The sequence below is a fragment of the Neodiprion virginianus genome, chromosome 7 (genome assembly GCF_021901495.1).
Source record: "Neodiprion virginianus isolate iyNeoVirg1 chromosome 7, iyNeoVirg1.1, whole genome shotgun sequence".
Taxonomy (NCBI): Eukaryota; Metazoa; Arthropoda; class Insecta; order Hymenoptera; family Diprionidae; genus Neodiprion; species Neodiprion virginianus.
The window spans coordinates 20,536,792-20,556,228 of record NC_060883.1 but is presented as its reverse complement, the minus strand read 5'-3'; the positions used below and the strand labels follow the sequence as shown (position 1 = coordinate 20,556,228).

At 41.7% G+C, this 19,437-nt stretch overlaps 3 protein-coding genes across 6 annotated transcripts; 1 reads left to right on the top strand and 2 right to left on the bottom strand.

Moving 5' to 3' along the window:
• Positions 1 to 2,007: 2,007 nt before the first annotated feature.
• LOC124308345 (transient receptor potential channel pyrexia) lies at positions 2,008 to 10,055 on the bottom strand. 4 transcript variants are annotated; one of them, XM_046770950.1, is made up of 3 exons: positions 10,014 to 10,055; positions 8,941 to 9,109; positions 2,008 to 5,483 (listed from the first exon to the last, which is right to left on the bottom strand). In XM_046770950.1, the coding sequence occupies exon 3, from the start codon at positions 5,434 to 5,436 to the stop codon at positions 2,443 to 2,445; it is 2,994 nt and encodes a 997-aa protein (XP_046626906.1). In that variant the 5' UTR covers positions 5,437 to 5,483; positions 8,941 to 9,109; positions 10,014 to 10,055; the 3' UTR covers positions 2,008 to 2,442. The 4 variants fall into 4 exon arrangements, with proteins under 4 accessions (XP_046626906.1, XP_046626905.1, XP_046626909.1 ...); XM_046770949.1 differs by lacking the exon at positions 10,014 to 10,055 and having other exon boundaries at positions 8,941 to 9,120; XM_046770953.1 differs by lacking the exons at positions 8,941 to 9,109; positions 10,014 to 10,055 and adding an exon at positions 7,888 to 7,952.
• A 469-nt stretch (positions 10,056 to 10,524) lies between these two features.
• Positions 10,525 to 11,878, top strand: LOC124308346 (uncharacterized). Its single transcript, XM_046770954.1, has 4 exons — positions 10,525 to 10,759; positions 10,832 to 11,087; positions 11,164 to 11,532; positions 11,611 to 11,878. The coding sequence occupies exons 1-4, from the start codon at positions 10,608 to 10,610 to the stop codon at positions 11,821 to 11,823; spliced, it is 990 nt and encodes a 329-aa protein (XP_046626910.1). The 5' UTR covers positions 10,525 to 10,607; the 3' UTR covers positions 11,824 to 11,878.
• Positions 11,879 to 12,039: 161 nt separating this feature from the next.
• On the bottom strand, positions 12,040 to 17,711 carry LOC124308347 (60S ribosomal protein L13a). Its single transcript, XM_046770955.1, has 8 exons — positions 17,707 to 17,711; positions 15,122 to 15,125; positions 14,488 to 14,529; positions 13,849 to 13,979; positions 13,542 to 13,651; positions 12,742 to 12,887; positions 12,418 to 12,540; positions 12,040 to 12,172 (listed from the first exon to the last, which is right to left on the bottom strand). Exons 3-8 carry the CDS (start codon positions 14,506 to 14,508, stop codon positions 12,089 to 12,091), a joined length of 615 nt encoding a protein of 204 aa, XP_046626911.1. The 5' UTR covers positions 14,509 to 14,529; positions 15,122 to 15,125; positions 17,707 to 17,711; the 3' UTR covers positions 12,040 to 12,088.
• Between the last annotated feature and the right edge of the window lie 1,726 nt (positions 17,712 to 19,437).

Below are 19,437 nucleotides of genomic sequence, written 5' to 3'. Positions count from 1 at the left end.
CAATTGTGGCACGATTCCGACGTAATTTTGCAAAAGAAATCGATTGGGCGCAGTCCCAATACGCTGCGATCAATGAATCAAAAGTTACAGCCAAAACACGAGAACCCGTGTTTTCGACATTTTTCAGCAGGTGCATTTTCCTTCGTAATTTCTCTCCTGTTGATCCCACGCTCTTTTCGCTGCGTTTTCTGAGTTCCTGGGGGTCCAATTAGTCAGGCAAGGGTCATTCAAATTGAATCTGAGACCAAACATCTTCACTTTGACATCATGTTGCGAGAGAAATCTATCGGGCACACTTTCAATAGACTGCGAGCACTGGTTCAGAAGTCTCAGCCAAAAATTCTGAAAATCTTCCTTAGATCTAAGATCGAAGGGGAAGGAAAATGACCAATTCATAACCGCAAAGTTCATGATTTTATTTAGCCTCAGTGTATGACAGTAATATGCCTGAATTTGAGTACAAGTTTTTGTATGTCATGTCAGTGTATAGTATATTTAAAAGTTACCAGACTGTACTGAATCAAAAAACTAAGAGAATATGCCTTAAAATTAATGCAGTATACATTACTTCGAGCAGAATACGACAAATATTGTATGAGATACTTGTTCTCTCAGTTTCTTAATATACTCTGTTTTATTTTTCACACAGTTGTAACTCATCTCCGCAGTATACAACATTTTTGCTAATTCACTGTCACTTCTTTATGTCACTTGTATTAAAATCAATTAATAATCGAATTTTCTTGTATATACTTCGTAGTTTGTCAGCTGCTGATCCTACGCCGGCTCAAACACCCGTTTTGCAAGATATGGCATTTTCTTCGCTGCTGGCTGTTTGCTTTCTACGTCTTTCACTTGTTTCTGAGGGTCCAAATCGTCTAGAAAGCGTCGTACAATTGATTCTGCGACATCAAGCTTTTTTTCTTCAACATCACCTGAAAATCAAGGTTAACCCGATTAATCCCAGTCTTAATTTCCAGTTTCTCATTCATTCTCGTATAAGTTACACTTATGTAAAATATAGTAGTAGTTTTGCTTTTTTCTTATAATATTCCCGAATATTGATATGGAAATATTCTAGAAATATCTCATATATAACATGTCACCCCTTTCGAGTTTTACTGAAATCTTCCACAATATCCATTTTCCAATAATTCTTTTGATGCTGGTCCAGTTCTTTTTCTGTTTTTTTGAATCTCCACGAGACCGATTAGTCTAGAGAGGGTTGCACAACTGTCATTTTTGCGACAAGAACTGCTCGCGCACAGTTCAGAGGCGCTGCGAGGAACTCAAAAAACTGACAACTGGCAAAGTCGAAATACCTTAGTATTACTTTGCAAGGGTTCGTCGAAGGGATTCTAATAAGACAAATTTTTCGCTCCGAAAATTTCAGTGAAAACAGACTCACTCTTCCAGATTTTTTCGTTCAAAATAAGGCTGACTTCGAAAATTTCCAGAATTTATTCACTAAGAATATTCAATTTCATGTATCGATGTGGTTTCGTAAAAAAATCGACTACACGCAGTTCAAGGACTTTGCAACCAACGGATTAAAAAATCAATCCAAAAAATGTAAAAATTTGGTCATAATAATCCATATATCCGTCCTTCAACACGTCTTTCACGATATTTTGAGCATTTTATGATCGCGAATAAGATACTGCAATAAGAGAATGGACGGATCAGTGCTTTGATTGCATAATTTATTAAAAGGAGTTTGGCAATGTTAACTAAAAGTTACAGCCGAAGAAAAAAGAAATTTCGTCTTATCCCTGCGAATGTTCATTCTATCATACTCTTTTGTTGATTCAGGGGTTGATGAGATCTACGAGTCAGGCATATAAGTTCAGTGCACATCGAGTCTGATACAAAAATTTTACCGCTTCAAATTCCCGACAGTTCTAACCATTTTTAAGCCAATATTTCGTTTCGTTTGTCACGTGACGAAGTATATCTGTACGCGTTTAAATATCGCCAGGAAGGAATTACAAAAGAAATAACACAATGTATGATAAAAGTGCTTCCATTCCGTGCTTTAATCTGTTTCAACAAAAATACATGCCTATTTACAATATTTGTTGAACAACATTACTTAAGTACCTGAAATGGCTGTAACGAGCCGACACGTCTTTTGAGTATAAATGGCTCGTCTCAGACAATTGCGATTCTTTTAGCTACATCAAGTTCATTGTAAAATCATCAAATAAATTCACGACATTGGTTTTTATCTTAGCTCAGTCAAACCAATCAGTTACGAATCGCAATACGTAATACAAACATCCTACGCAGACGGAGTTGTTAAATACGATACTGATAATATTTTCTAATATTAGTATTACATGGAAAGTAAAGTATTTTCAGCACACTTTTATCAGTCACTGGAAAGTTGACCTCACATGACGTAATTATAAAAAATATATCACCAAGTCAGTGATCTTAACTTTACACGTCTTCTGAACCGTTTCTCGAATCCATCGCCAAGGCGACTACCAAATCTTGAATGAGCTTCTGATTTTGGTCACATATTTTTTTGAGCTCAAAAATTTCCTCCCTCAACTGACTTATGTCACCGCCCGAAGATCTTTGAATCGTTTCCGGCTGACTAGACGCCCTGACGACCGCGTCGTCCTCGTCATCTTCGATGTGAACATCGCGTTTCAACGTTGAATCACCATCGCTTTTTACGTAAGTGTAAGTAGTACTGCAACTCGCCCTGCTGCGAAGAGTTCCGCCAATCGGTGTGCACTTCCGGTCCCTAGCTATCCTGTAAGCGGAGGCAAGGACGTCGGGCGGAAGTCTCTTCTCCCTGGGATTGAGAGGCCGAACAGTAAGAACGACCCTGAGGGATGGAGGTAGAACGAAGGCCGTCCACTTGAGCATTCTGATGAGTCGCCGAGGCAGAAGACCGAGGAAAAGTGCGGTCTCGACCTCGCAGATGAGCTTCGTCTGTCTGACGAGTTTGGCAAGGCCGGCCGTCTTCTGGAGGCCCTTGATATCGTGTACGGCGATACCGACTAGCAGATTCATCAGGACGATCGTGACGAAGAGGAGAAAGAGCAGAAAGCAGAGCTGAGCCGAAACCTGTAAAAGGACCCAAGACGACCCGTTGGACTTAGCCATGGTCTCAAGGTCATCATTCCCAGGAAAGAACAGGCTCTCGAAGTCAACCTCGCCCGTCATCATCACAAGTACCTTGATCAGCCCGGTGTGGGGACTGCTGAACGCTTTCGATTGAGGAAACATAACGCAGAAGCTGGCGGTGAAGCCGATCAGCAGACAAGCATAGGCCATGAGAAGCTTTATGACTTGGGCCTGAATGCTGGTGAACATGGCGACGTAGGCACCGAACATCGGGAGTTGTCCGATCATCAGCATAAGGTTCGTCCACCCGCAGAGAACGGCGTAGGCACCAATGTGGTTCTGCCAGCTGTAGGTTCTTCCAGTGAATATGAACGAGCTGGCGAACACGCTGATGACGACACACCACTCGACGAGATTATCGACCTGGGTGAAGAACTGCCGGACAGAGACGAAGGTCGAAATCCCTGCTACCTTCCGCAGCACTTCCAGCACCGTGAGTATCGTCAACGCGTACCACGCGATCTCCATGACGACCGGATGATGGTACAATATCTCGTTGATGATACTCGTTGTCGTGTTGTTACCGGGCTGTCGGCCCTCGTCGAACACCCCCCGACTCTCGTTGTAGTAGTTATGAGCAAGCGCAGTCATCACCCAGGCGGTAACGACGAGGACGTAGAGGAGGTAGAAGAGCAGCCTGCCCACGTAGTACTTCCTGATCTTCTGCCACTTAAGGTGAAGGAACGACTGGCAGAGCGGGTGTTCGAGGACCTCCTTGTACCCCTCGGTGATGAAGGTGGCCAGGTAGCCGATCTCGCTCTGCCTACCGTGCTGCAGGAGCGGATGAAAGTCGAGCCTTAGTTCGACCTCACCGGTGGCCGAGCCGTGCTGACGTAGTGCGATTGAGCTGTCGAGTTTCTCCTTGAAGACGTTGAGGGAGGTCGGTGTCTTTCTGAGTATTATGGAGAGCGCGGTGGTTCCGCCCTTGGTCTTGGCGCTGAGGTCAGCGCCGTTGAGTATCAGGATGTCGACGCACTGGGACAGCTCGTTAATGGCGGCAACATGGAGGGGTGTGTATCCGTATTTGTCGGCCTTGTTAACGTCCGCCTTCCAGGCGACGAGGAACTCCGAAACGTCGAAGGCAAGGGTGGATCTTCCCAGTGCGACGTGGAGCGGAGTGCGTCCGTCGTTGTCCTCGTCGTTGGGGTTGCTGCCGCCTTTCTTGAGCAGGACCTTGACGCCCTCTAGCGAGTGCGCCCTTGCCGCCAGATGAAGCGCTGTCTGAGCGCGATGGTTCTTCAGGGTGGGATCGGCCCCGTGGTCCAGAAGAATTTCGAGATTCTCGGCGCAGCCGGCCTCGGCCGCGAGGTGTAGGGCCGTATCGCCCTTCCTGGTGGTCACATCGACTTGGCAGCCGGCCTGGAGAAGCGCAGCGAGACATCCAGGGTGGTCGCGATCAGTGACGTAGTGGATGGGCGCGAGGCCCGCACAGTCGAGGGTGTTGAGGTCGGGATTTCCAGAAGCAACGAGCCGCAGGACCTCGAGTGCGTTGCTCCTGGCCGCGCAGTGGAGAACGGTGTCATCGCCGCTGGGTACGACCTGGGCCACACCCTCGTCCAGGAAGAACTTCGCCACGTCGTAGGAGTTTCCAAAAGCCGCGTACTGGAAGGGAGTGTAGATTTTTCGGGAGTTAACGCGGGCCCCGTTTTTTATCAGAAACTTAACACCCTTCAGGGAGTTACTGAACGCGCAGAGATGCAGGGCCGTCAATCCCTGCTCCGCTTCGGCGTGGTTCACGTCGACTTCGGCTTCCAAAAATTTTGGGAGGAGCTCGTCGCGGCCAAGGAAGCTTGCGTAGAGGAAGAGCGCCTCGGCTTCCACCGACTTGCAACTGTCAAGGACGCGTCCGATGCTCTGGTCGGTTATTCGGCCCAGCTCGACGTCCTCGAAGAGCTGCAAACGCCCCCCGACACCCCTCATGTGCTCGGTAAGGATGCCCTTGACGGTCTCCCTGCAGACCGTTATCACGTAGTTAGACTCCTCCGTAAAGGAGCTTTCGCTCAAGCACATCGAGTAACAGTGCGGCTCTTCGACCGGTGGCGGTGTTCCAAAATCCATGCAGTGTTCCTCCGGTACCCATCCGTCCTCTACGGTCGCCTCCTGTTTCACCAGCGAAGAACAATCGTGACCTCCTCCTATCCAACGCGTCAGTAACAGTGACGTCGCTGTTCTCCGGTTCAGCTTTTTCGGCGTCGGTGACGCCACCGCTTGTAAACTCGAGGTTCTTTCCAACTGCACCCGCTTCTTTGGGGGCGGCAGGCTTGGCACTCCCGGTTGCTTCTCTCCGGCGCCCATTTTTCTCGTTTCAGCAGATTATCTACATGCTGCCGGGAATCTCGGACCTGAAAATCGACGTACACGGATATTAGATAAGGAAATTTGAGATCATCGAAGAATTGTTATACGATAATTGGCGTTAAAGATATCGATGCAGTACACTCTAAAATATTAGTTATAATCGCATCGACAGCGCAAAAACGGTCCCCGCGTACATTAGAAACTATAAATATAAATACCAAATCGTATCATACAGAAAAGTAACGAAACTAGTCTACACAAATTTCGTTTCCTCCCAAAGTGCACTTCAATCAGAATGGGGGTATTTCTTTTCTTGAAATCGGTTGATTTATTTACAAACGGATTGATTCAATAACGCTGAGGACTCTGTGAAATAATTATGTTGAAAATGTTACTTGGTACTTTGAGGATATTGTTAGAGTTTGAAAATATATTTTACCTTATAATATTAGAGACTGGGCACTCGAATATTTGTGTCTGTAAAATGGGTGTTGTTCTTCCGAAGGATTTATGTGCACTGACTTCTCACAACTTGCTCGGGGAGGACTTTGAACGTTGACGGAAATGGGCGAAGGCAAAGAAGTGTGGTGTAGATAATTTTAGTTAATTCAATTGGCCGAAGAGGTTATTCATGGAAAGGAGTGGGAAGGCTCGAGAGGTCATTAGTTGGAAAATAGTGGTAAAAAGATTAGACATATCTCAAGGTTAAACTCTACCCGACCCTTTCATACCTGGGTGACCAATCAGCAGATCCGATTTTAGAAGCGGTTCCCTTCTTGGTATAATTACAATAGATGCAATATATCGCAGAATACTGCTTAACGGTTATATTGCAGAATTTGAATAGTTAATGAGGTATACCGGTTAAGCTACATAACGATTAACGATGTTAGAAAAGGTCGACTTATGGTGTACGAATACGCGTCCTTAATAGGTTAAAATTGAATGCTAGCTGAGAACAGATCTAAAATGCGCCGCTATCCCCGACCTACAATGCGATGCGATTCCATAAATAAGTTAAAAAAAGAAAAAAAAATAACCCGAGACCGTGGGTATGAATCATAATCGCAGGGTTCACCATTCTAGACTAAAATGTATACCATACAGATCGTACAACTGACTGTTATTAAATTCAGGCGACTCAACATCATTTAAATTCATATAACAAAACTTGAATTGATTTCAATTGCTGTTAAACCGTCGATTGAAATTTGTAGTCTACGTCCAAGCAGTGAATCCAATTTAATTGACAACAGTTCTTGTCAATCTGAATTTCAAAGCTATCGGTCAACAGCATCAGAAAGGCCGGTATGAGTTGAATTTCACAAACTGCGATGAAACCGACGACCAGGGCCTTCGGATTAGAAACAAAAAACCTGCAGTGAAATTTTCTGAAAGATGTTTCAATCTGTTGGTAATTCGTAGCTGAATTAAAAGTCAATATTTCGAATGACGGTCAATGCACTAAGACGAGTTTCGGAAGGATGCGGCTCTGATTCATGTTGCCTCGATTATCCTTATCGTTGTTTTGAAAGAAATCGCGTTCCAGTACTTTCCCATTCAAAAGTTACTCATTTCGGTTCCTCTGACCTTTAAATACTCAAATGATTCACTGTTCGTGTCGGAAAAGCCAATTTATCACGACATTTACTTGGATCCCAAACCTTACCGTCAGCCAAGTTATGCGCACATGTAATCATAATTAATGGACAAAAGAGGACACCTGTATTGTATGTACAGAAAAATGATAGTTTACGAAAAAAATTGGTATTCATAAAATATGATTAAATTACGTAAGGCTCAAAATATGCACAAATTTATTCCTGGTGCTTTGCTATATTCGAGTTCTGCTAATTCGACCGTAAATTAAAATCGTATAATAAAGTTCATCGGGTATTCCAAAATTCCAATGGCCCACGTGAGAGATTCTCTACGCGGTATTTTTTTTTTTTTTTTTTAACCGTTGACGCGTGTCTTAAGAATTTATCTGGCGTAGCAAGGCATAAAATTCGGCAATCGAATCATCGTCTATCAAATGCAAATCTCGACAGACGTTTGTATTTTACCAACGGACCGAAATACAGTGGTTAAGTCAATAAAGGTGTCCGTTTTAGAGCCCATGTTTCCGCGAATAGTGATTGGATATTTCCTGTACAGCATAAAAATCCTGTTTAGCCCCAAATTCAGAATCATTCGCGCTATTATAGATAATGTATGAATTATGGCGTTACACCCGTTCACAGTAACGCATATTTGACGAGATATTTTCAAATCTCTGTTGTTTCAACTGCATGGAAAATTACTGTGCGAAATCCTTATTAATCATATTCAAATTAAATGCGCAATAACTGTAGGTTGAATATTTGAAGTATAAACGCACTTTGCAAAAATATGCTAAATGAATGCACAAACCCAAAAAAAAAAAAATAAATAAAAAAAATAACTAACTACAATACAGTGCCGGTAATAAGTTGATCCTCAAGATGCTTACTATTACATTGATCTTATTCCAAGAAGTGAAACTCGCCTGTGACATTAGCTCAATGTCTATAGACAGCAGGCTTCGTAATTCTTGCTAATTTTTCCTCTTCTCTTTCAACCCATACGCCAATGGATTGATCAATGCAAGCTGACGGCTGTCACTGACATATTTTCACATTGTTTTTTTTTTTTTTTTTTGGAAAATCATTGAAATTCAATAAAACCACCAGAATTTTAAACATCCGAAAAATGTGTTCCGTTTCTGACTTTCGTGACTTTTTCTGCATGAAAGATTATCGGGAATCATGAGTAAAACAATTAATTGTTGTGTTAATACCCGATCTTGGTTATTCAGCTACGCACCACGCGGAAAAACGTTTTTCCAACCACTTGACGTCAGCGAATAATTAAGAGAAGAAAATCGAATGGCATCATTTCTCATAACGTGACGTGTGTTTAAATTACAATTTCTTGCAATGAATACGAAATAAACACATTGCGAGACCGTGTGTACGTAAATTTAAGCATATTGTTGACATGTCCGAAAGACCGAAACCGTTTCATCTCTAGGCCACATCTCCTATTATTCGTCTATATAGGTCTGTAAACTCTGCGGAAATAAAAGACTACACTATGGTTTGTCCACGGCCAGCATAATAAATCAGCATGGGACTGATTTGGCTCGAGGTCTGAATTAAACTAACGGGTTCCTCTGAACCATTCATAAATAATAGCTGAAACGTTCGCTATATACATTGTCCCACTCCGACTCATTCGACCCGATCTTTTGACCCGAAAGAAAAACCGAGCCCATATCAACATCGCAATACGTGTATACAGTGTATATGTATATTGTTTGCAAATTGGAACAAACATGGAGAATCCCGTCGCGTCATACACGTTTAGCACTATAGTTAGAAACTGTAATTTTTACCGGATACCGCAGACGATTTATCCTAATTTATCGTTTAATCCAACCGTTTATAACGGGCACTGATAATTAGCTTGCCGCGTACTTACCGTATGAAAACTATTGCTGGGTGGAACACGATCGTTGTAACAGCTGACACGAAAACGATTGTGCGATCGTGTAGATCGTGGAAACCAGTCGCCGGCATGACCACCACTCCGCTTCTCTGCATAACCAACCGTCCACATGATACGAGAGTAGGTGGACGAACACGGTACGCTGGTAATAGTGAACAAAAATTTGATGTAAACTTTATTCCGCAACAGTCTGATCATGAATGAATGCAGGGAATTTCCACTCACGGTACGTAACGAGATTTGTTACGTTATTTTGTAATGGATGGAGAGGATAAAAACCGGAAATTTGTTGCCCACTGACTGCGAATAGTTTCTATGTGTACAAGGATGATTGTCGAGCTGTATTTTCCTTTCTAATACAACCGCGAACACCAGAGCGGTAGAGGATAACGCGATAAGTAATTTCGATTCGTTGCTCAGTCAAGGGTCTGAGAAAATTCTTTACGCGTTACGGTTAACAAATGGAATTCACGGTCATTAACGTGCCTGTGATTTATGCAATTTAGCTGTATTATACAGCGAAACAATTCGCGTTCGTATTTGTTAGTCGTGTGTGATATTTATCCGTCTATGCGGTACAGATATACGTAAAACACTGACTACCTTTGGTTAGGTGGTGTTTAGATGTTTTAACTTATTGCACGTACTCGTTTAAGGAATGAACAATTATCGTAGAAACCGGTCTTTCTAGGAAATCAATGAATAGTTTTATATTCCCGTCACATTGCTTTCATATACACAGAATTCTTCTTATAGCCTGACATTTTTTTCAAATCAAGACAATCTTTACAAACCTAACAAACTTTTATAGTATTTATAAATTCTCCTTGTAATAGGACTTCGTGATTTTATTTATACGAAAGTTTTCATCCTCGTTAACACGAGCTTTGAAAACTGAAACTTACGCATACTTTGATCACACAAAAATTAGCCTTTTTTCTCGGATCAGGTTGAACGAATATTATTTCTACTTATAGGATTCAATTTTATTCGATTATAAGCCTTACATAGCCATAAGGTTTGATATAAGATATACACATACGTACCGTCTGCCTTAGATCGTTCATCAACTTCAGTCGCAGTCCGTTAGATTTCAAGTTGAGAATCTCCCTTGAAAAGAGGATTTGATCTGGGTTACTGCAATTTAAGTACAAAGATTAAATACTGTTCAAAATTCAAGTGAGCATTGAACCCACCTAAAAAGAGAAGTATAGAAGCTATTTGTTCACTATTTTGTCACAACACTCGGTCATTGTGTAGTCGACGTTACGAACACTTCGTTCAACTTATTTTTGAATTTGTAATACAATAATTCAAGATTACTGTTAATTGTCTTTCTTCGCTTCTCTGATTTTTATTTTTATTTTTTTGCTCATCATCGTTATAAATATTCTTATCGATTTTCATTCGAGTTAAAATAGCAATTTTGATAACTGAATTAATTCGCGACAAAACGCGTTTGCCCCTAATCACCAAAAACCGTTTATTCACGAACGTGATTCGGGTAACCTGCAATCAAAGAGTCGCTGCTTCCTTTGCTACGATCACGCAAATCCTAATATAACCTCAAAAATCGCGTCAAACGTTGCAATTGACGTTTAACGTCAGAAGAGAGAGGTAAGCCACAAGCACAGTACGAGATGTACCATGAAAAAGTAGTAGCGAAAGTTCCGGGCGCAATTTTGCCGCCTTCGATGCGAGAGAAACAAGGTTACATCGATGATCTCTCCTCGAAGCAAATATTCGAATTGGAGGAGCTCTTGGAGCGGCAAAACAAGCTGCTGAGAAACGAGTACGTGTTGCCCGGGGCGCGAGGTTTCTGTCACAGGAAAAATCCCTAACCGCGGCGTTATTTCTGTTTCAGAAAGTTCGTGGCGAAACTGCCGGACAAGGGCGCGAGGATAATAAATTTTCGGGATAAAATACAGCGAGAATTAAAGTCCAAGAATGATATTGAGAGGGCGGGTGATCTCTTCTCGAGGCTCAACATCGCCTCCGAAGGCAAGGCAAAGATGAACGAACTCGAATGGACTGGAAAGTACACCGAGGATCGAGGAACTGTAAAGGTCGTCCAGCTGGACAGCGACGACGAAGACGATCCCCTGAAGATACTCGCCCAGGTTTGATTAGAGATATTACCCTGTTCGCATCGCCCTTTCGTGTCGATTCTTATGAGTAAAAAGATCAAATTTACAGCCCACAGGGAGCGGCACGCACAAGAAAAAGGTGGTGCATCTGCCGCCCGAGGAGAGTCTGATTACACCGGAAGACTTTAAGGAGATTGAAACTTTCGATGACTCAGTCAGTCTTGAGCACGTTAAATATATTCTGGGAGTAGTCGAAAGGCCCAGAGTTAAGGGTGAAAAGGAAAAGCACGAATCGTTTAAACCGTACAAAACAACCAGAAGCAACGTTCACGATCCTTCAAACGAACTCAAAAGGCGAAAGCATCCGCACTGGGAAGTTACCGCCGCTACTCCACCCCCTTCGATTCATGGAACGGTCAAGGAAGTGAACATAACAGAATCTCTAAACTTGCAGAAGAAACAGGCTGAAAAATTCCAGGTTGAGAATCGGCGGATTTTAATTTGATTTCTTTTTAATAGCCTTCTTGATTCTAATTCCTGAATACTTTCTATGCAGGAAATTCAAACACAGAACGCGATCATGAAACTCGCTGAACAATTTACTTCGCAAATTGGCGATTCGGCGCCGCGTATGGTGGGAAATCATCGTTCAACTATCTCGGACGGCAACTCCTCGGATTCCGAGGGCAACGATGAAGAAAACGAAGCGCGCGATGATGACGACGATGACGACAAGGCCGGAACTGTTACTTTCATGATCGAAAATTAGCCACTTAATTATGATGTATCAATTTTGTAGAAATAAATGAATGAATATATTTTTGCAAAATTTCCCGTCGGTTCATTTATTCTCCGCTTTTGGTAAATTAAATTTTTAGCTAAAAACGTCAAGAAATTTAAAAAATTTTCACTTTAGTTACTCGTGAAAAATTCGATGATAATTTTGTAAAATTAAAGGCATGAACACGATTAATTTACAGTATGATTTTGTTTTAGACAAAACTTTATTGTGTCTTTATTATATAACGCAGCAATTAGTTGTATCCAAAGCTGTTGATGATCTTAGTGTAGGGTGCCGTGCTCTTGACAACAGCTTCTCCAGCTTGTTTTGTAAGTTTCTGTAAACAGCAGTAAAAACACAGGCGATTGAAGATATGAAATCAAATATCGATGTAGTACTTTATCGTGGAAAAATACGGGAACATGAATCTCAACTATAAATTTTCACCACTGTTGAGGAATTATTCACCCCTCAGTCGCAAATTACAATTACATACCGTAACGGAATGCTTATTTGTACGGCACTAAGCAGAAGTTCCCTGTGGTACGAAAGAAAAAAAAAATACATAAATCATATACAAACCTTAAGCTTATCCCTCTTCTGCACTTCTAGGATGGACCTGACACGCCTCTTGTTCTCCAGGGTGCGTACAACAGCCTTGTACTTCCATCCAACCTCGTGGGAAAGTCGACCGACATGACAGTACTGAAAGAGAAATGACAAAATTTTTATGTCAAGTTGCAGCACTTGGCGATGATTCAAGTTCACTTGTCACCAAAACTCAGCAAAGATTGTCAACAAACGTGGATCACTCCATTTTCAGTCGCAAATTACCATACCATCATTGTATGTAATGTCGATATATCGTTGAAAAATGAACAAACAGAAGTATAAGATAAATTTCACCTTTCTGCCAGGCTTCAAGCACATGACTCGCATCGCTCCTGGAACGACAAGGCGTTTCCTGCGATCATAAGGAGGTGGGCAACCCTCGTAAACCTTTAATCTCCTAAGAGCGTCCTTGCCCCTCTGGGTTTTGTGTGGTACCATTCCTTGAGAAATAGAAGTAAAAAAAAAAAAAGTTTTCCATTAATTCCGCGAAGAGCGATTACTTTGTAAGTAAATAACAGATATGAGTATCTCATTAAAAACACTTGGTTTCATAACACTATCAAATAATGTAGGTAAGAAGTTGGATAATCATTGGAAGCGATGACATTTAAGCGAATAGTTTCGCAGTTTACAAATCTACATATTTTTCAGAGATTGAAGTTACTAATGTTAAGGTAACACAAGAGAAAAATAACTATTTTGTAACTTTGAAGTTACTAGCGTAAAGTTGTGTTTGCAAAATATCAATATGTTAATGCCATGGTACAGATCGCTAAATTTTAGAAGGTTTGGAATTTTTCAGAAAAAGTATAGTTAAAGTGTTGCAACATCATATATTTTCGCACGAACCAGACGCAATTCCAAACAATCGTGCTTTATCCCAAATGAATCCGACGATTAATTGGCTCCGATGAAATCAGAGGAAAAATATTACCAGTGATCAAACTACTCGCGACATACATAAATAAAAAATCGAAGAATCATTCGAGAAATAACAACCGTCAGGATATTAACAATTCACGGTAAAAACTTTGGAATGAATGCAAGACTTTCACTCTTTGTAGAAAAAAATTTAAAAAAAAAAAACAACATACCACGCACGGTCTTCCAGAGGATTTTGCTCGGGGCACGGAAGTGGAAAGGCCCACGCGCCGGGTTAACGTTGCACCTCTTCCGGAGGAAAGACATAAACTTCAATTTGTTCCTGTAACAGAAAGAAGACGACGCTTTGCATTAGACAAAAATCCAAATAACGGTGCGCATTGTCCGATGGAGGTTTGGGAGATCATTGCGTATCGTAGTTTCATATCACATCAAATAATGTAGGTAAGAACATTGTTAATCATGTGGATTGTTCACCACTTTTTTTTTATCTAATCGACAAAGAGACAAGTTACGTACCTGAAAAAGTTTCCGGATATATTGAGCTGCTCGCTCCGAACAACGATGACTTTGTTGCCCTGCAGAATTGTTTTGGCGATGATAGCGGCCAAGCGGCCGAGAAGATGGCCACGGCCATCTATCAGTATTGGCTGTAAGAAAGAAAATTGTAAAGAAAGATTACTTGAAAGTCAGTTTTCGACTGAAGGTGAGCGAAGTTAGACGCAGAAATTTCACAACGGTTCGCGGCTTTCGGGCGAGAAGACAGAATCAGTTATCAACGATTCGATATTGAGGCGCACGTGTTAAGCGTCATTGTCAATTTTATGGTTAGGAAGAATTTTCAGTCGGTTCGATCAGCCGATTCGACCGAAAGGCACGGAACGAAGAGGAAAAATAACCCGAAACACATTCGCACAAATGTGACGATCCAGCGCGACTCGAGAAGGCGAAATATGCGCAGGTTAAAAACAGCAACACGTGTAAACCACAGCCGTAAACGAAGTGACCAGCCGTACATTTTGTCGGAGTAAAAAGATCTCCGCGGAGACTGAACGCCGTTCACTTGGCTTTTCAGTGTCGCGGCTATGTTTTTCGCACGATTATTAACCGTCGGGATCGCTTTTTCGCATTTATAACCGGTAATTTTACTCTACAAACCTTTTCACTGAAGCCAGTCATTTTGTTACCCGACCGGAAAAGGGTCTACAGAAGTGAAAGGAAGTCAGAGCGGCCGGAAACCGCCATTAAAACGCGGCGCTGTCGGCGCAGATGCGTTCAGCTATCGGCTGATGTTCTGTGGCTGCGTTCAGATCGAATTTCAATTCAAATTCTGTCGCAAGTGGCCGTGAGGATTTTATTTTACCCGTTAATTGTGCCGTTTCTTTGACTCGCAAAGACGACGATTATTTGACGAAACTACTTATAGGTTATTATCCAAAATTCGGGGTACATCTTATCAATCGATATTGGTCCCATCGTCCATGATTGGAGAAAGTGTGTAGAGTCTGCGAATCGCGAACAGCGAAACGATTATTATCGATCGGTAAAATGTATGCCCAATTGCCGCAATGCAGGCGTTTTTCGTTGCATGTCCCCTGAATTGCATAGATGCAGGCAAATTAAACTTGCGTTGCATTGTTTATCGGACATTTCCACGAGATAAAATCCAGCATACACGAAAATAAGGTACTCAGTCGATGTTTTTAGTAGAAAACTGCAGCAATTTTCGCGTCGTGCTCAGCTACAAAGTTAGCAATCAATACTTGTAGGTAGGTGAAAGCTGCGTTCGAAAATCGCTCACCAAATATTCACTGCACTGTTATGTCAATAATTTGAAGAGAGATGAAAATATCGAAACACATCACAACGAGGCCTGCCATACCGACACAACATAGCGTCGAGAACCGATCGATGCTGCCACTGTGCAACTCGAGGCCAAAGGCTCGATTCTTGATTCCTTTTTAATTCAAAAGAGAACCAGCACATAAACAGCGAGCCTTTTCGCTTGTGTATATCGCCTGCTGCGATCATACCGCACTCATACATATTACTATAAGAGTTATTATATTATATCATCGGAAACAGGAAGCACTGATAATTGAAACTGGGGCGTCGACAAGGAGAGGATAGACACTACGGTACTTATTACAAAGTAGCTGAAAGGATATCGTTATACATACGTCTGTAAAATATGTATACATAATAACATCGTGATGAATATAATGTACATAAATACACCGTTACACGCATATCATAAACAGCTCGAAAAAAAAACGTGTATTACACTACGCTGTTTGCGGGCGCTGTTCTCGTTCAAGAGAACGACACGCCCAAACGATGCAAAAGTGTCTGTTAAGTTAAATTATTATTTACAGCGAAATATTTGCATTTTTAAGTAACGACGATACTGCCGCAACGGTTATTAACATACGAAGTACATTCTCATCGACGCGACGTTCGGTTCTTTTCTTACATATTCCCAATGCAGTTGATCGTTACGTAAATACTAATGATAATTGAAAAATAATTTAATTATCTACCTATATCTATAATCTGTGCAATTCATAGTATATGATAAATTAGTCGTCGTCCAAATCGACTATTATAATCATCATCCTCGCGTCACATACGATTTTACCTCGCTTGCAGAGCAGCGACTATTTATTTGTATAAGGCGTTATGCATATCGATGCAGCTTGCCAATATAACCGAACCCGATGCACGCTCCTGCAGTAAACGATTTCTGTAAACCGCATTGCGAGCCTGAAACATCTGCACCCTAAACCAACCTTGGCACGTGGCTAATTCTTAGTGAAGGCTGCTCATCCACCAGGCCATCAGGCTCATCTGCACCCTCGCCCCAAAAGCATCGGCATTCCTGATCGCCATCCTCTTCCGGTTCCTTTTTCAAAGCCCAGAAAGCGCCAGATGTTCGACGATCATTCTCAGGGTCGAACGCTCTCCTATGTTATGTTTCTTCGACCCGCCACAAGCAAAGTTTATTTTGACGAGCAACAAGACGCGGACGCTTCTTCATTTTTCCTCTATTACAATGAGAGAGATTTTTAGTTCCGGTTGCCGCTCAGTCTGTAACTATTTTCATTTTTTACCAAAATCGAAAAATCTATTTCCAGGTAGAAAATGAAAATTAGTTTTCTAGCTGTTACGGAAAGTCTAGTTTCCGTTACTATTCTTTCTCATTACGATCACTATTGCTATATTTTCTTGCAACTGTTGCGAAAATTTAATGCTCGTGCAACGATAAATTGACGTTAAAGCCTTGTTTAACTAAAAAAGTAGAAACTGATTTTGCGTTGCAATAACCAAAAAAGGATCGATAATAGCTCGTTTTTCGTAATTCCAACAATATTCAAACAGTGTTTTAAACGATTCCTGTTTTACTGAATTTTTCTAGTTACCGTAACAAATGAAATTTTTCTCAGTGCAATCAACGCAATTACAAATCTAGCAAAAGTCCATCCGCGTCGTGTGTGTTTAAAAATAAATCTCGTACCACTTTTCGCAATTTTATTAACGACTGACTGAGTCATCCTCGCAAACTTGTACAATTGTTCCGTTAAACAAGCTCTCAAATATTATACGTACCTATAATAATCATCCGTTGTACAGAGTCCGAGGAATGGAGATCGTGAATCCACTACGCCACTAACGGAATTCGCTTGCACAGCTGGATACAAGAATTTACAGAAAGACTCTAGAGGCGTGGAGTGAAACGATGAGAATTATTATCACGGTAAAGTATATCGAGATTTTTTATTTTTTTTTATTTTTTTTAACAAAGGTTTACCATTCACTCGGCGAGAATAACGAACCGACGCCGCTGCAGAGACGCTTCTTGAACACCCTGTACATTCGTCTACAGGATGTGCATCGGCATTAACAATCAGCTCAGCCATAGTGAGGCACCCACGTGACTTACACGGTTCGACTTGAATTCTTAAGCCAGTTTCCCGCGGATGAAATCACCTGCCGAAAACGTGAAAAGGCGAGTCAGGAAAAAGAAAAAATGTGCACCGCGTGGCTCAATGATTCATTTCCCAGCTAACGTCCCCTCTTTACGGTGTATTGTAGAAGAAATCTGCAAATTTTTCCCATTACTTTCAAAAACCAAAAGTTGTCTTCACCCGTGGTGTACGAATCAGTGGCATACTTCAACTTCCACAAGTAATGTAACAATTTGAAGATAGGTTAAATTTCTTCAGGATTATCGTACACGCTCCAAGGAATAATCGTATATACACCTACGCGTACGGTACGGCGAATATTCCTCATTGAATTACAGGCATAATGTCATAGCTGTTGGAGAATATTTGTCGTCGAATAAGTAACACGCGATAACAATAACAGTGTGAGAACGAAGAGACACGCATACTTGTTCTCGGTTCATTATAATACGTTACAAGAGGCGAGTGTAACGGCAAAGCCGTAGCTTTATATAGTCAGCTTTCTGCGGCACAACGACCGACGATATTGTAGCTTCGTAGCTTCGATGCCTGTACAGAGGATCTCTCTCGACCTTGAGACCGCTTCTTCGCGAAATGCTGCGAAACCGTGCGTGCCTCTCAACCGGCTCGTTTGTACATCGTGCAAATTCGTACTCTTTGTAAGACCGAGTGCTGGTAATTTTGCAGAAATAAACTATACACTGCCCCGAATGATATTCGTTGTTTATTAGAAATTGTAAATAGAATATTTGGAAGACAGAAAAAAAATTGGAGGATAGTATGCAGGACTATTTAAAGACAAGCAAAATGTCAAGGATATTTCCACGATGACCATTGAGGCGAAAGAATATTTGATCAACGAACTAAACGAACTTCGGTGTCTCGTTTGCTCGATCCTTCCAAATTCTGACTCATATTGACGAGTAGTCCTGCGCTTGATTATCCTTCGGGTAGATATACGTGTAAGCTTAAACTCACACCTTTCGGATGCTCGCTCCGAGGGTCCGGTTGACACGTGTCCCCCTTTTTTCTCCTCTCTTCGAACGGGGTCGTCGAGTTCGTCCTGCAGGCAGCGAATATACCAGATTTTAAAACGAGTTTTACCTCCTTTCGAAAGGAGAGGAGGAAGAAGAAGAAGAAGAAGAAGAAGAAGAAGAAGAAGAAGAGGAGGAGGAGGAAGGAGGAAAGGAAGTGGAAGAAGAAGCAGAGGCTTGTACAGGCCTCGACCAAAGTCCGGGCCTTGGGTACGAGGCACACTGAGAAAAATTTCATTTGTTACAGTGACTAGAAAAATTTGGTAAAACAGGTATCGTTAAAAAAAAACTGTTTGAATATTGTCGGAATTACGAAAAACGAGATACGCCTAACCATTTTGCGCTATCGTCGATACTTTTTTGGTAATTGAAACGCAAAATCAGTTTCTGAGGTTTACTCTACACTTTTAGCTAAACAAGGCTTTAACGTCAATTTATCGTTGCACGAGCGTTAAATTTTCGCAACAGTTGCAGGAAAATCTAGCAACAGTGATCGTAATGGTGAAGAATAGCAACGGATACTAGACTTTCCGGTACAAGATAGAAAACTAATTTTCATTTTCTACCTAGACACTATATTTTGTCGATTTTGGTAAATAATGAAAATAGTTGCAGACCGAGCGGTAAACGGAAATAAAAATTTCTCTCGGTGCAGAGTCGTTACCAAACGGGGGTTCTATGACCCATTTATGCCCCCTCCCTCTCTCTCTTTCTCTACCTCGGTTTTACTCGTACGTAACCACCTACGTGCATATACCGCACATTCTTTCTCTCCTCGCGTTATCGAGTAACGAACAACGAGCTGTTGCTGCTGCTGCTATGCAGCATTTGGACCTCGAGAAACCTGGTGTAACAACCCCGTCCTTGTCCCGACGGTCAAGTGGAATGTCAATCCCGCGATTAGAATATTATACGCAGGAAACTTGACACGCGTAGCTCGGCCTGCGTGCACGCCTTTTAGTTTAGTTATATATTATGAAAAATATATCCACTCAGCGGGAATTTACCATATGTATATACATGTATATGCGCAGGAATTTACTATACATAAATATATATATATATATATATATATATACACATATATGCGTGGCTAAACAAACAAGTCC